The sequence below is a fragment of the Anopheles coustani genome, chromosome 2, assembly GCF_943734705.1.
Source record: "Anopheles coustani chromosome 2, idAnoCousDA_361_x.2, whole genome shotgun sequence".
NCBI lineage: Eukaryota > Metazoa > Arthropoda > Insecta > Diptera > Culicidae > Anopheles > Anopheles coustani.
The window spans coordinates 3,982,661-3,998,680 of NC_071289.1; the positions used below are offsets into that span (position 1 = coordinate 3,982,661).

The window sequence follows — 16,020 nt, forward strand, 5'->3', positions numbered from 1 at the left end:
AAACTTCAAGAACCGTCATTATCAGCAGTAAGGGTTGGCAGGATAATTGAGTGTCCTATTATTAATCGAAATCCAGAATTGACATGAAATCATAGCCGAAACGGAACGAAATTGTATGTTTAACGGATGGGTCATTTTAATGAATTCTGAGAAAATTCGGCCGTTGATTGTCGCAAAGGACGCAACGTAAGGGCTTATGAGAGCTGACAGCAGGTAAGGAAACAAAAGGCGAAACAAATGGTGCCAGTTCTAGTGGCAGACGGTGTACGCTTTCCCACCAGTTCGTTGAGCTATCATCTTCACACAGTCGGATAGGGAGAAAGGGTGTTGAAAATTGTCATTAGAAGAACCAATCGATTCTTCGTATTACGATGAGACGAACTCCGCCCAGTCTACGGTGTCCCAGTCCTAGTGGCCAAATGAAGGCCGACATCAACATCTGGAGTGGTTCCAGTATTTAAGATTATTTATTGAATTTCGAGAGCTTCCACCAAACCGATGACTTGTGTCTTTGTTTTATGTTTCTTTTTTTTAACGTTAACAAATGACACCGACACATCTACCATCGAAAACTAAATGATATTGGATCCATATTTTATCAAGTTTAAACAAACATTAGTTGTAAGTACTTGATCAATTTACAACAAAGTTTACTGCTTGTTTTAAAGTTTCAATCGTATATAAAGAAGCGTTTCGTCTGGATGGGTTGCAAAAATGCATAATCCGTCAAAAGGGAGTAGGTCTTTGAATGCGCGAATCATTCAACGTTAGGAGAACACCGACGGCTGTCTGTAAAATCAGAGCGTACAACGTGGGAGAAAAGCCACTGACCAGCCGAACCGTGAGTAATTACCTTCCGTTTTTAAGCCGACTTCCGTTAGGATTCACCATGTGTGTCCTATCTGTGGAAGAGTACAACCACAAACGCATAGACCGGAAGAAGATACGGATATGGGTAAGTGAATACCACTATGTGCATCGGATAGGGAGAGTACATCCCCCAGTGGCACGCACATGTGAGGCTCACATACACCTCGGGCGGGCAGATGGCGTGACAAGACAAGACTGGGAGTGTATACGAGTGTAGTACACCGTTAGTCCCAGGCTAGTCCTGCTCGTCCTCGTACGTACCGTCCTGAAGGCCCTGGAGATCAATTATTCAGGTGCGGTTCTGGCGGTAAAAAGCAACCGCCATCGCCATCGACATTGACAGTGAGTGTCGGCATTCGGTACGATGCGCACGTTTTGATCAGTGTGTCCTTGCGGGTTGCGCGTCATTGTTATGCGAGTAGTGCGCAATTTTGTCCAGTTCTAGTAGTTCGATCGTATTTTTCGAAATTTGGGACAGTTAAAATAATGTCCTTTAGTTCTAAAGGCTTGTACCGTGTGAGTGAACCTGGAAATAATTTCCTTTCGATCAGTTTCATTACAAATAAGTTGAGTGTTTTTGCAAGTACTATGAGGCATTGAGCCATACACAGACCAAGAGCATAAACCGATTGTTGATGGTGGTAGAGCCGGTAGAAAACTAGTGACTATAGATACGATGATGTCGTTCCGTGTGTCCAGCACGAACGTTAGTGGACCGGAATGCGTGTGTGCTTCCTCGTCGAATCTCCTGATCGCCCAGATCGACGTCACCTCAATGCCGCCCTCCCGTGGAAGATGGAAGAATGAAACATATCGATTTTTCTAGCGTTACAATACAGTACATTATGCGGTTTTGTGAATGATAGAGGTTTATTTGTTTTAAGTTCTATTCAGTGTTATTCCGATGGAATAGATGTTCTATGACAGTCACACCGTCACAGTAAACCGTCGTATCAGTGCCTCTCTCCTAGAAAAATTGCTTTATTTTTGTATGGTCCAGTGTTCAATTCCAACGAAATTAGGATTTTCCCGTTGTTCTTTCCAATTGTATTTCGCAACATGGAATAAATCCATCGTTGGGTTCTATTAATCTTGCAGGCAGTTCATTTTGTTTCAATTTCATTTTCAATTATAGTATTGTTTTGGACATGAGAAAACTGCGTGTTTTTTATCTTGCTTTTTTGTTTTTGTTCGATATGAAGGCTCGTATCACGCCCAAAGCTCGTGTTTCGTGGCATCGAACTCGCGCGTTATGATGAGTCAAAGGAAAACGTGTCTGTCGTAGGCGTCTGTAGTAGCATTTCCGAGGCCAAAACATGATTAATTTTTCATGCCGTTTACCTTACGACACGCGCTTGGAAATGCGCGACCACTTTCCTTTCCAGATTATACTTTTTTCTTCCGGTGACTGAACTGGTTCTGTTAGTTTTCAAGTTTTCTTTTTTGTTCAACACACTTCAATGTTTTCATTGTCCTCAGAATTTTGAGTCCATTGAGGAAAAACAAATCTTTCCAATATCTGACCAAGTTTCCCAGCGGAGTCGCCAATCCAAAGGCACACTAATGATCGGGGGGGCTTTAATTTCCCGTGTCCCGGTATCCCCACACCCCTTTGCTTGCAGTCTTGATGGTTTGTTTTGACAGAATAATGTCACTTTCATCGAGTTATAATTGTGTTTACTCCTTGCAGCGCAAGGGTACACGCGAAAGGATATGTCGTAAAGCTGGTGGGTAAACGGAAGGAAAAACCCGGAACCCGCTTCAATCGACCATGTCGTGCGCGGTCGTGTTCGTTTTGGACCAGTCTTTCGTACATGGACAAACAGCAATTATGTCCGCGTTGTAGTTACCTGGAAAAGAAGCGTTAAAAATGACCACAAAGTTTGTGACGCGAGTTTGCAACGGTTGTTTTTTAAGCAACCATCGTGTCGGTTCTGAAGCTCGATGATAGAATGTGTGTTTTATGTGATCGTTTTAGTTACCTGAAAGTGAATGTGTGAACGGATAAAACATAGATTTTAAATAAAACAGTTGATATTCTTGTGTAGAGTTGTTTTACAACTTCCATCGATGCTATCCAAGACGAAACGTTTCGTCTAATTGATTTAGTAAAACCTTTGCACACAACAATAAACTCGAATGGATAATGGGTATTTGCTTAGATACAGGTAAGTAGCGCTTATATGGCTATTTTTCAGAACGGACTATTGTGAATTCATTGAATTCATTTTTATTAAATTTGATTGTTAATATTAAGTTGATTGATCATGTTGACTGGATCCATTGACTGTTCGATTATTCAACTTTTTGTTTGATTGTTGTTTTTCGGAAGAAAAAAACAACACTGTGTCCGACATAGAGGACCCAGACTGGAAAGGCGGTGGACCAAGCTCTCGTTCCGCTGTGGTACGCACTCCGAGGAGCGCCATCAACGGGATGCAGAACACCGGGAAAGTAAAGTTCGATCCACCGAAAGTGCCAGTTATATTCATCTTAGGTATGTCTGCTCGCAATTCCGAGCTCGAGGAATTCTAATTGGGCCCGTAACTTTTTTCACACTCGTAAATTTTGACCAGGTGGCCCCGGTAGTGGTAAAGTTACGCACTGCGATACTCTGATGCAGGAGCGCCGCGGTGTTACACACATCAATATGATGGACTTGCTCCAACAGTATGCTATAGGAAATGGTAAGTTTTGGGACATAATTAAACATTGTCAATCGTATCCATTTATTATAAGATTCAAATAACCAGTTCAAACATACCCGTAGAAGTTCTAGAAAGTATTGGCCTCTACCTCGAATCAATAATTCCCTAATTATTACTCGATGACATCACGCCTCATCTTCCTAGACAGCCGGCTTCAGTGCTGTAAATTGTCGTTTCGATCCCACGGTTCTTAAACCCATACCGTCGCGCCTGTCAAGCTGTGAAGCGAGCGTGTCTTAAGGACTCGGGGATAATTGCGGTATGAACATTTCATGGACTTCCGGAGCTCCGGAGGCTCGAAGCTGTTCCGTACCTTCCGAAGAAGCAACAGAAACCCGAGGAGCCGGTTGACCGTGGGGTAGACTTTTTCCGATCGATTTCCGATAACCCTTGATTTGGTTCCGATTGTATGTAAAAAGGCGATAGGACACACACGCAAACACATATAGACACAACCATAAAAAGAGAAAGAAGGAAGGAAGGAGGGATACGAAACAACGGGACGGGTTGATAAATTAATCAAATATTGATTAAGGTCAAATAGCGCACATAACACAATCATTTAACTGAACGCTACATTACCATACCCAGCTCCAGGTCTCCACACCATCCTTATCGACCTCAGGGATCCACCACCTCCGCCCCCCCCTTGGACGACCATAACAAGCGCTGTTTTCATTAAACGGGTTGAAAGCTAGACCACCATACGTTTGTGTATCACTAACGATCTTCAACGCCGTTGATGCGCCTTCCTTTCCCTTTCTACAGACATGCAGGACTTCTCCCAACTTTCGTCCCGTACGGTCACAGAAGTTCTGATGCTCGAAATGAAAATGTCACCAGCTGCCAAAACCTACCTGGTCTCCGGATATCCCCGATCGATGCGGGACGTCGTCGAATATTCAGAAAAGGTAGGTACTACTGACTCAGTAAGGGTTTGTCTTGCTGAAGACAACTGAAGAAGCCGTAGTAGTATGGTCCGTCCTTGGGATGTATGCATTTCAATTTGAACAAATACCAAGACAACATGTTCCAGACCATGTTCCGTTGGCAAGATGTTTGTTCAAAAGATTAATGTAGTCGAGTGACACGTGGCTCTATGAAGTGTCTATTGTTAGATCTCTAATTGCGTAACCTGACCTTGTACGATAGTTGGAACTGGAAGAAACGCAGTTGCAACGAGGAGCAAATAGTAAATTTTTAACCACCTTCTTGTTCCCAGATCCAGGTAATCAACGGTGTGATATTAATATCTTGGCGTCAGGCAATACTACAGAAGCAAATCGACTATGGTGCCAAGCTGGGCCACGTGGTACTTTCGCTGGCCAAGATGGAGCTTGATAACTTTTTCAAAAACGTCATGCCCGTTGCGGATTACTTCGACCAGAGCGACATGCTGATTGCGGTAAGGAACACTCGTCTTGTTCTACCCATCCTGAAGGATGCAGTTTGTGAAGTCCTCTTCCGTTGCAGATCAACGGTGAGCGGTCGCCGTCGGAGGTGTACAAAGACTTCCGCGCCGCAGTACTCGACATACTGGGCGCGCAAGAAAATCAGGAAGCACTGTTGAACGGAGTCGCAGGTATGGGCAGGGGCGTAGATGACATACCCGGCAGTATAGTTAGTGTAGACACGGCACCTAGTCAACCTAAGGTCATTGCAGCTCCCGCACATCAAGTAGAATTAAATCATACTCGCACGCCTCCGCCCCCAGCGAACGGTCCGACCCGTCCGGCCGTCGGCGACCAGATGACGCGCCCGACGTCGCACGGGTTGCTGCAACGGCAGCAGTCACGGTCCAGCCTACAGTCGCGGCAGCTACCACGCCATGAGGATACCGGCGCAACGGCCACGACCGTTGGCTACGGGGAGCTGCTATCTCCCGAACGATTACCTCACCGAGGTGGCCGGATTCCACCGATCATCTGGGTCATCGGAGGTCCTGGAAGCAATAAGGCTTCGCTGTGTCTTAAGGTTGTCGGTATCAACGCCGGTTGGGGTCACTTTAGGTAATTGATCTGGCCTCGGTAGCCTGAGACCATTTTGAATGGGAAATACATATTTTTTGTCCTCATCTCTCCTCAGTGTGGGACGATCTTTGCGAGCTGTGGCCGAAGCAGGACCCCGTGTAGGCTCAGACAACTATGCCGTCAAAGAGGCCATCACCGCTGGGGAGATGGTCCCGAAGAAGTCCCTAGACGCCCTCATTGCAAGTCAATTGACACAACTTGCCGACAAGCGGGGCATCATCATAGACGGTTTTCCGCGCGACATCGACCAGGTTTCGGACTTTGAGCGCAAGGTAGAATTGAGCCTAGGCTAGTACTTTGATTGGAAAAAGATTATACGTTCATGTTATTTTCTCCGCACAGTACAATCAGAAACCTCCAATCATCCTGCTGGATTGCTCCAAGTTACAGCTCGGCCGTGGCAGACTTGACGACACGGTATCGTCCTTCAGGCGTCGCTTGGAGCTGTTCCGAGAACTCACACTCCCCATGCTGAAGGAGATGGACACGGCGGGGCGACTCACGATTGTAAGTGGCCTTCCATTAGTTTACATTCCAAAGTCAAGGATGGTTCTGGCGTATCATCTTCCACATAGGGGTTTAGCACATGTAAATCGACACGTCACCACCAGGCCGCCACTATAATAACTTAATTTCATCAATTCATTATTTATGGTCTGAATTGTGTCAATCGTTCTCTTAGGTTCCATCCCGTTGTGTGTATGTGTGTGTACATAGCTTATGCTAGTATTGTTCTGGACGCCCACACGTTCCACTCAAATTAGCTAGACTTGACCCCATCCCACCCCTCAGGAATGTTACGTCCTCAGAAACCTAAGTCTACCGCCCCCTTCCTACTTCTCTGTTTCAAGGTTGACGGTGACACGGACAGTCCAACCGTGCAGCGCGAGTTCGAACGGATCGTGCGCGTCAACATGGAGCGGGTGTTGAACTCCGGCCTTGTACCCGACCCCCAGCAGGAGGACACCGCCGAAGCGAGAGACGTTCAACCGGTCCAGATAGGCAACTTCCGGAGCGTCCTACAACAAAGTCAGCAGGCCAGCATGGATGCAATCGTGCAGGATTTGGACACGGAATCGGTACCGGGCGCGGTTCCTACCATAAGCCATCACGTCAGCCTGGCCAATGGACATCTACCGGGCAGTGGGAAGGCGGCAGGCCCGGCGAAGAATGGGTTCGTGCCGAACGGACGGCCAAACTTTCGCAACATGCTCGAGGAAGCGGATAGCTATCCGATAGATTCACACATCTAAGCGTAGGACGAATGTAGTGAGGAGGAGAGGAAGTCAGCGTAAGGAGTTAGGATACCGCATTACACAGCTTTAAAACGAGGGTCAGAAGGCATGACATTTGTCGTTTTGTTTTGGTCTTAGTATCTTGGCATCGTGCCAAACCTAATAATTTTAACAATAAGAGGTATACTATAGAGGGATCTTTGTTGAACCCCCCCCACGGATTATCGTTAAACCTGCAGTAATACTTGTCTGTTGAACTTGGTCGACGGCCAGATGACCCATTTTATGGGCAAAGTTCCAAAACGTTTAGAAGAGTATAGAATGAATCGTTAGCAACAAACATGTGCAGAAATTTGAATAGTTTTCACAGTTTTGAGTAGCGTTCTATCACTTTTACTACGACACTAACGTTTTTTGTACTACCGGTTGCATATGAGTGTCAAAGAGGGAGGGAGAGAGAGAGAGAAGGATAGAGCATGGCAGAGAGATGGGGAGAAATAAAGAGATCATGAGAGTGAAAGAAAAAGAGTAGTTCAAAGAACCAACTCTCATTGTATGCGGCTACAAAATAAAGGATCTAGCAGTATATTTTCGTTAGAAACCGTTGTGTTTTGTTGTTTCTTTTTTCATCATTCGCTTGCTCGATCAGTGCATCAGTTTAACATATGTTTCCATCCTTTAGGATTGGTAAACAGTGTTAAAAAAATGCAAAAACTGCATGACTCACTCCGTTGGTGATATCTTGACACTGATTTCCACTGCGCATCCTCCGGAAAAAACGCTCTCCGGTTTTCATTTAGTGTAGACTTTTCTCACTTACTTTTCCTTTAGTATTTTGCTCTTTGGGTCGGCGAGAGAAAATACGAGGTGCGGAGATATGGGAAAAATATTCAACGAATTTTTCGCAAAAACAGCAGCAATGCAGTACCGATGTAAACAAATCGGTCATACAGTTTAAAATGCTTCTGAGGAGACAATCGGGCGTAGTGGCATGTACAAGCCAGACGTAGTGAATTTTTCTTAGTGCCATCACTTCTATTTGAAGCAGTATTTTCTTTGGGTGCGTGTCCGTGTGCAAAACAAAAACTTCGGTTTAAGCATAAGTGTCACTTCCAGCCAAATTAACGACTGACGTCGGATAAACTTTGAATGTTTCTGTAAAGCATGTTAGATCGATAACTTTCATCAAGTTGTAACTTGTTAGCATTATTTAACTGGACTGGCAAGCTTTATCCAATGGCTTGTTGGTTCGGTGCGTGCACTGTTTATGTTGCCAAATCGAAGGAGACCTTGAAAAACTTATGTCACTCGCCAGAGTCACGTGCAACCCATATCTGCAAACACTACTAGGGTGTGTTCTACTTGGTTACCAATTGCTTTCCAAGTGGGTTTATGTTGCCTTTAGTTTGAGCTCAACTAAGTCAAGTTCTAAGTCTTAACAAGCAGGGTTAGATATGCAGAGCTTGGCTTTGCCAGAATAATTGAGAAAGATTTGCTTGCGCAAATAGGTTTATCATACATCCCGCGTTCTCCCTACCCCCCAACCATTTCACTCTTTTCAACAAATCTCTCCAGACTGAATCTTTTCAGACGAGAGCGTCCTGTGATTGTGCTCCATTTCATTTCAGTATCACATTTCGTTCTGGTGTTTGCGGATCGTCAGATCGTCTGCTGCGTTGCTCACCGAGTTTTGTGTTGGGGTTCACTTAGCTAAATTACTCCCACCCTCCCTTCGTTAAGACCGGACGCCCCGAACAACACACACCGACACCAGGCGAGATCCGCTGACGTTGGTTGATTATAAATAAAACAATCATCAACCTTCTCCGCGACTCCAACACCGTCCCACCACCCCGTGGAGCATCGCGACTAGACCACGTGAAACCCCGAAGGGCCGCCACGCCGTCGCACGCACACAGCTCTAGGCAGTTCGCGCGCACAGGCCTCAAACTCAACACGATTCGCGAATCGCGAAGTTTTCGTTGGGGTGGTGAATTTTCGCATTTTTCAAACCCCACACGCTTAGAAGCTCGCGCTCCGGTCGGGCTTGGTTCAGTATTACTTGTGGATTTCGTGCAGCAAGCAAGTCTCGTAAAGTTCGTCATAATGGTGAGTGTGTGTGTGGCTGTTACCTAGTGTTACCTCGTTACTTTTCCCATCTCCTATTATGTTGCGGTTTTCCATTGTTCATTAATTGTGCATAAACGATCTTCCGTACATCGGCCTACATTCAAACCCATTTCCAATGCCTGTGAAAAGTGTGTCTCTAAACCAACGGCTTTCGGATGGCCTTTGAGAGCCACCATCGAGGATGGCAACGTTTCCCATTTGAAGATCAATATTTTTGCAGTGTTACATAACGATCCAGCGTTTCGTTGGAGATCTAATTCGAAACCCTTCCGTTGAACCTTAACCTCTTCCGAACTGGCCATGGATTTGACCATGAACCTGAGGGATTGTCGTTAATGTTGCATGCCCACTCCTAAATAGATACCAACGAGGGTCAGAAGATGCGAGGCCCTCGCCGTTGTTCGAACAAACATAAACGGACGAACGGGTGCGTTTTGACGGTCGCTGTAGGCTAAAAATAAGCCGACCGATTTCAAGGAACGGCACCGTTGACCTCACCGAAAAACACTAGTAGCCAAAGGCGGCGGCTTATCGTTCGGCAAGGGGTTGTTGAAAAGTGAAATTTTCATATAAACAGCCGACAATTGAAATTAAGGCCGAAGCGTTGTTATTTTGTGTCAATCTATATATAAAACGATGGATTGATCGAGTTGGATAAACAAAACACTTTAGAGGACCAACGGTGAGTACTATTTTTGGGAACCGGTCGTGACATATAGTCGGTTGTTAAAAAATGAAGACTATCATTAATCATCCGTTTAATTGAAAAACAAATCGGAACCGTTCCGAGTCGTTGCATGACATTGTGGGGTGGAAAATAAACTCCGCCCGACCGACGATGTACAAACGGATCGATATGATCCCTCTCAGCTTCAGATTTATTCCCATGCAGATAGATGTACAAATTAGCCTTTCCCCCCGGTCATTAGCGTGTTAGTTAAGACACATTTGAAAAACGACTTGTTGAACAGTTGCGTTTCCCTCGCGAACATGCGTTAACCGGGTAACTGATTGGCCTGTGCGTGGTTCAGCTATTCATGTGCCATCAGATGGCGCTCGAGCACGAATCGAAGGCGAAGGACAAGGCAGCCGCCTCCTCTCCGGCTTCCTCCGGCAGCAGCTCACCGGCGGTACAGGTGCCGAACGCTACGAGTGGCCACGTAAGTTGCACCGATGACCGCCGCCCCCAGAAAAAGACAAACGCTTCAACTCCACAACCTACCTTGCTTTGCTGCTCACTCTAACGATCAATCTCTGCTCGAGCATAGGTTCGCGGCATACCTCTGATGGCGTTCTCTTAAACCGTGTGTCACTAACCCTAACCGCAATTGTATAGGAGAACTAACTTCAATACTACTCGTCCATAAGTCCTAAAAATATGCTCAGGTCTACAAATGAAATTCGTGGAGTCTATCATTCCTACAACCAACGAATCTCTTCCTCTATTTCTTTTACTTTTTCAGGCTCAGATGCGCGACGCTAACGTTCCGATCATCTGGGTTCTCGGTGGACCGGGCTGTGGCAAGGGCACCCAGTGCGAGAAGATCGTGGCCAAGTACAACTTCTCGCACTTCAGCACGGGTGATCTGCTGCGCGATGAGGTCGCTTCGGGATCAGAGAAGGGAAAGGAGCTGCAGGACATGATGAAGAAGGGTATCCTGGTGCCGAACGAGACCGTGCTGAAGCTGCTCGAGGCCGCCATGGTGAAGGCGTTGAACGGTACCGTTGGCTATCTGATTGATGGGTATGTTGTCTACATCTGGCAATATCTTGGCTAGTGATCGGAGTACTAAAGTCGTTTCGCCTACAGCTACCCGCGGGAACCTGCCCAGGGTCCGGAGTTTGAGAAGTTCATCGCCCCGGTAGACATCGTCCTCTACTTTGAGTGCTCCAACGTAAGTATTCCCAGCTCTCTAGTCCTTGTGCACCAAAAACGCGGTCGTTATGATCCAGAAGAGTGCTCCATCGTACACGTACTGCACGTAGTTGTCCATGTACGGATCGAGGATGTACTTCATCTTGTAGTGTAGACCCTGCAGTTGCTTTTCCACGATCGAGCAGAAGCACACGACCCGGTAGCGTGGCAAGTTGAGATTACGCAATCGGTCCTTTACCGCCTTCGCGATCGACTGGCTCATCTCGAGGTTCTTTTCCGGGTCGTACACCCACGTCAACGGTTGGCCATCTTCGTTACGCAGAACGAACTGTTGCTTCACGCAGCGCGCAATCATTGCCTTGATCTTGCGGGTGCTATAGTTCGGCACGAAGATTTCCTCCTCGAGCTCCTCCCGGTTGATGAGGTTGTTGAGATCCTTCGAGACGTCTTTGTACTTGTTCTTGCGGTTCGCTAAGGCTGCCGTTAGCGTTTCGGAAAACCGCACAGCCGTTTGTTGGGGTTTGTTTTGATTTCTGTAACCATTGTATCCATTGACCCCATTAGTACGTCTATTTGCTTATTTAAACTCATGAAATTTGGTAACTTACTGTTTGTTGTTCATTTTTACTCCACCCCAATTTGCCATTTTGGAAGTTTTAGTTCTGGGCTGAAGAAATCGATGTGATCGGTGTGATGTTTGTGATGCAACTGAAAAAGGCATCCACAGGGTGTTGGTCCATTTGCCAAATGCAGCGCCACGATGCACATGCAATTCGGGCACGAACCTTCGAAAACTTTCAGAGAAAAAAGAAATTGCAATTAACATGACAGGCAGATGCCGATTGTTCGATATTTTGCATGCCGAGTGAAGAGGTGTCAAGGCCACAACCAGGGCGTTGTTTTGGCTATAACCAGGGCGCTAGGTGAAAGCTGTACACGATCTAGATGTGAGGGTGGGAAACACAACCAATACTTGTACATCGCATAATGCATTTTTCTATTCTATTTGTTCAGGAAACGCTGGTGGCTCGCATCTTGAAGCGCGCGGCCCAGTCGGCCACGGTTCGTGCCGACGACAACGAGGAAACGCTGAAGACGCGCATCGCCACCTTCCGGGAGAACACAGAAAAGATTCTGGTGCAGTACCCGACCCAGCTGAAGCGGGTAAGTGTTAAGCGCTTGATGAATGTTCTCTTTGTAAACTAAACCTCTTGAAACCTTCCCTCTATCCACAGATCAACGCCGAGCGTGCCCCGGAAGAAATCTTCGCCGATGTTGAGAAGGCCATCGACGAGCTGCTGGTGAAGAAGGGCAAGAAGTAAGCGCTGGTGACGGCAAGCCGATGCACATCGCTGTCGAACGCATGCAATCCAGCCAAGCTGCACAATCACACAAATACACAAACGCTTGCACTCGCGTCTTGACTGACCTGCACTATCAGAGGGAACGGTCAGTTTGAAGGAGAGTTTGAGGAGTAAGAACACGCTACTGCGAATGCTGTTACACAATAAGCCGGTCACGGAAGAATGACCACGACAGGGCAGACAAACAATTACGCTTATCAATTTCAATAATAGTCATAAGGAAGCCGAGAAGGAAGTGGAGGCAAACCGCAAGTGTTGAGTTTATTTAACAAATCAATTTGTAGCTGTTTAACTGAAAGTCTACCGTGTTGTAGTAATCACTCGAGTGAAGCCAAAGATAGCCCTTCTACATGTTGCCGTTTGGACGTACCGAACGATCGTTCTAATAAATAAGATTCTTCTACGCAAACTTCCGATGTATTTACCAATCAATTTGTGATGTGTTTGGTCGGAGCGAATCTGTTGTTTGGTCGTTTGACGGAACATTTGCGTTTCAGCTTGGGTTCGGCAAGCGCTGGGCCTGAGGTGTGCAGCTCGCAAATGTAGGGCAAACTACGGTTGCAACTGAAGACCTTCCAGGATCCTTCGTCGGTGAGCGCAACGCAGCCAGGATGTCGATTGCGTCTAACGATGGGAAAATTTTAAGGGAAAGGCTGGTAGAAGCTCAAATTCTGAACTTACTCCGGGTGTCCGGGAGCCCATGCACGGAAGATGAAACAGTCCAACCGTTCATCGCTGGAAGTGAAGAATCGATCACGAATCGTTTCGTTTAACCCAACGAAAAACAAAGAACCGGATTTGTCGGAGCTGGACTGGTTGGCGTGTGGCAACGTGGATATATACTTTGACAGGTAGAACGTTCTGGTGTCACTCACGATATGGGCCAAGCTTCCCCCGAGCGATACGCAGGAGTTATAGGCGTTGGAGTAGTTTAACTTTATTTCTTCAAATGAAAACATTCCGATGGACGGAATACAAGTTGCATTCGCCGACGCTGGGAATCAGAATTGAATAGAGTCTTCCATTTTGTCTACTTTTATTAGGACTCTACTTACGCAAATTTCGGGCGTAAAGACTATAATAGTCGAAGCGTGTATCGTTGACAATCGTGGAAAGATTCCGATACTCCGGGCAGTCCAGCACGTGGCAGTTGTAGAAATCTTCGAACCCCTCCTCCACTCCACCCGACGAGGGTAGCTGCGTGGGTTTCCATGGTGAAGGCCGGCTGCTGCTGTTCTGCTCGCGTTCTAACGCCACCACAAACAGGTTGCTTCGATTTCGCCCCTCAGGAGCATAGTTGAACGCCAGAGCTTGCTTGTGGCGTGCGAGGTTGGCACACTCACGCACAGTTTTCACATTTGCCAGACCGATCACCGTGCGGTTCGAACGCTGGCAGTGTCGTAGAGGATAGAACCGGTGGACTATTCTTTTCGCTTGCTGTTCGCAAATCGCCACTGCTGCAAGCGACGGTATCAGCAATAATGCCACCATAATGACGAACATTGGTCTCATAGTGGAGATCAGGTAACTGACAGAGAATATACCACTACAGCAGGCATATAACACCGGGGAGCGACATTGCAAAAGACACGTGTTCAGTGTCATCAACATGATAGACAGTTCATTTGTCTCTGACAATACCGGTCATCGTTCAAATAAACGTAACAAATGTACGACATTCATATTTCATACGTTGTCTCTTTATTTCAGCGTGATTTTACTGGCATTAGTTTCACCATGACAGAGTTTTCCCTCCTTGCTCATTTCCTTCAATCTGCTCCATATGCCTACCAGGGGAAAACGGAAGCAGCTAACGGATGTGGGACAACGTGGAACCACGGTCACGAGATTCAAATTATCTACGGGGTACGGGCTTGAGAAGGAGGATACATAAATTTAACTAACATATTTAATCGATTCGGACAAGAGATCTTCAGCCGAGCCGACTTCCATTTCTTCGCTTCTCCGTGTGCCGTTTTGTGATCGATTTTGTACTAAAGTTGTTTGAGTAAGTGGCAGCTTCTGTGCGCTGCACTTCGGACAATATAAAATATCTCAAATCTCCAGTCAATAGAAAAGTAACAGTTACCAGAAGGAGCTGACTGGCGACTTCTTCTCACCTAAGGGGCCCTATGGTTGTAGGTTTAGTCTCGACAGGCGTTTAGTAATGAAGCTACATCTATCATCATCTCGTCTCTACTATAGTTTTCGTCTTCGTGACGTCGTCTTTTCGTTATATAATCTACACTCGTTTAACAAACGATGTTAAAGACATGTTTTAATATCCACAAAGAATGAGTATGTAGTCGTTTGTTTCTCCATTTCAGGTGGTTCTTTCCGGTTTACCAATAATGTTTACGTCTATTTCTAGTGCTACCATTTTCGGCTTTGCTACATTCTTGTGGCTGATGTAGGGTTTTTAGTGAGTCAATGTTTTAATGTTTTTTTTCTTTAATCTCTAATTCTAGTGCTCTTGCATTTTAACTGTTCTCTAATACACATCAATGTTTGGGTTTATTCTCCTAGTGAATGATTTCTTTTCTCTTGTCTGTGCTTGTGTAGTTGGATGCTACCGAATTCGTTAATGTTCACTCTTGCTGTTTATCACTTTTAAAAGTGTTCATATTTTATTAGCCTATTACATATCCATCTTTTATGAAGCGCAAAAGAAGTACATCATATAAGTGAATCGATGCGTGTTTAATCACATTGAATGAATGCTTCTAACGTATGCAAGCTCCACTCTGCCTTCCTTTACATGCATATGCATTTCCTATCATTTTTATTGCCAATTTGCATCTAACAGCTTTTCCCTCTTGAAAACTGGTGTTTCTCTTTTGTTATTCTTCGTAGTATTGTAAGTTGTTCTTTGTTCTGGTGTAATTATGCAGCATTCAAAAGTAAAATTCTATATGTTGTGCGGTCCATTCAACGTCTATTCTTTTTATGGTCATAAAACAAAATCATTACGTTACCTGAAGAGTGCGGGGCACAGGTGCTTCAAATTATTGTTCGTGTGCTTTTTTTCGGCTCACTTCCACGCAATCGATATGTTTTCCTCTATTTCATAAATAAACTTATCAGTGGGAGTGTGCGCTGCTAACGTAAACTATAGGATCAATACAGATTACACTGTGGTTGGTTTATATATTTCCTACCTCAGCTGACGGTACTTCATTATTCGGTGGAATGTATTTCGCACACACTACGCGTGGTGCAAAAACGTGTAAATAGAAAGTACAAACGACAGCCACCGGCCACCGGGAATAATTTAAAATTCTTCGAGCGATCGAGCGGTCAACGCAAATCAGAGTCCTTAAAAGTAAGTATGAATGATTGTTGTATACGTGCGGTACTGAAGTAAATATATTTTTCTTTCGTTTCTGGCAGTCTTATGTATCTTCGTTCTTAATGTTGAAGAATTGTTCGTCCTTCCAACAAATTTAGCGCAAGCAGACTAATCCTTTCCTTCTTTTTTCTCGAACGAACGTCTCTGTCGCTAGTCCCAGCAAGCATTTTGGAAACTGATCATAACAAACTAAATAACTTAAACCCTCTCCTTATCATATTAACGGTAATCATCATCTCAAAAATTTTAACTTTTGCGTTAACCTTTTTAGAATCTTTCGTACAATACCGACCGAGACTCGTGTAAATGTATTTCCCCTTCCAGGGTTTACAACTTGGTGGGAAAGTGCTAGCTTTAGAGCATTGTCCTGTGTTGTGGATTTAGTGCCAGAATCTCTGAAATTCCATTTTAATGCAATACATGAATAGAAAAACCTAAAACAGGACAGCGATTATTTG

The 16,020-nt window shown here is 45.4% G+C and overlaps 3 protein-coding genes across 4 annotated transcripts; 2 read left to right on the forward strand and 1 right to left on the reverse strand.

Moving 5' to 3' along the window:
• Positions 1-3,016: 3,016 nt before the first annotated feature.
• Positions 3,017-6,861, forward strand: LOC131265548 (uncharacterized). Its single transcript, XM_058267832.1, has 9 exons — positions 3,017-3,038; positions 3,203-3,367; positions 3,447-3,557; positions 4,347-4,489; positions 4,801-4,983; positions 5,052-5,587; positions 5,664-5,880; positions 5,951-6,115; positions 6,460-6,861. The coding sequence occupies exons 1-9, from the start codon at positions 3,017-3,019 to the stop codon at positions 6,859-6,861; spliced, it is 1,944 nt and encodes a 647-aa protein (XP_058123815.1).
• Positions 6,862-8,917: 2,056 nt separating this feature from the next.
• On the forward strand, positions 8,918-12,604 carry LOC131263822 (adenylate kinase isoenzyme 1). 2 transcript variants are annotated; one of them, XM_058266082.1, is made up of 5 exons: positions 8,918-8,952; positions 10,437-10,717; positions 10,784-10,868; positions 11,864-12,013; positions 12,085-12,604. In XM_058266082.1, exons 1-5 carry the CDS (start codon positions 8,950-8,952, stop codon positions 12,169-12,171), a joined length of 606 nt encoding a protein of 201 aa, XP_058122065.1. In that variant the 5' UTR covers positions 8,918-8,949; the 3' UTR covers positions 12,172-12,604. The 2 variants fall into 2 exon arrangements, with proteins under 2 accessions (XP_058122065.1, XP_058122066.1); XM_058266083.1 differs by lacking the exon at positions 8,918-8,952 and adding an exon at positions 10,011-10,133 and having other exon boundaries at positions 10,443-10,717.
• Positions 12,605-12,641: 37 nt separating this feature from the next.
• On the reverse strand, positions 12,642-13,725 carry LOC131267509 (uncharacterized). The gene is made up of 3 exons (XM_058270403.1): positions 13,269-13,725; positions 12,895-13,207; positions 12,642-12,837 (listed from the first exon to the last, which is right to left on the reverse strand). Exons 1-3 carry the CDS (start codon positions 13,723-13,725, stop codon positions 12,642-12,644), a joined length of 966 nt encoding a protein of 321 aa, XP_058126386.1.
• Between the last annotated feature and the right edge of the window lie 2,295 nt (positions 13,726-16,020).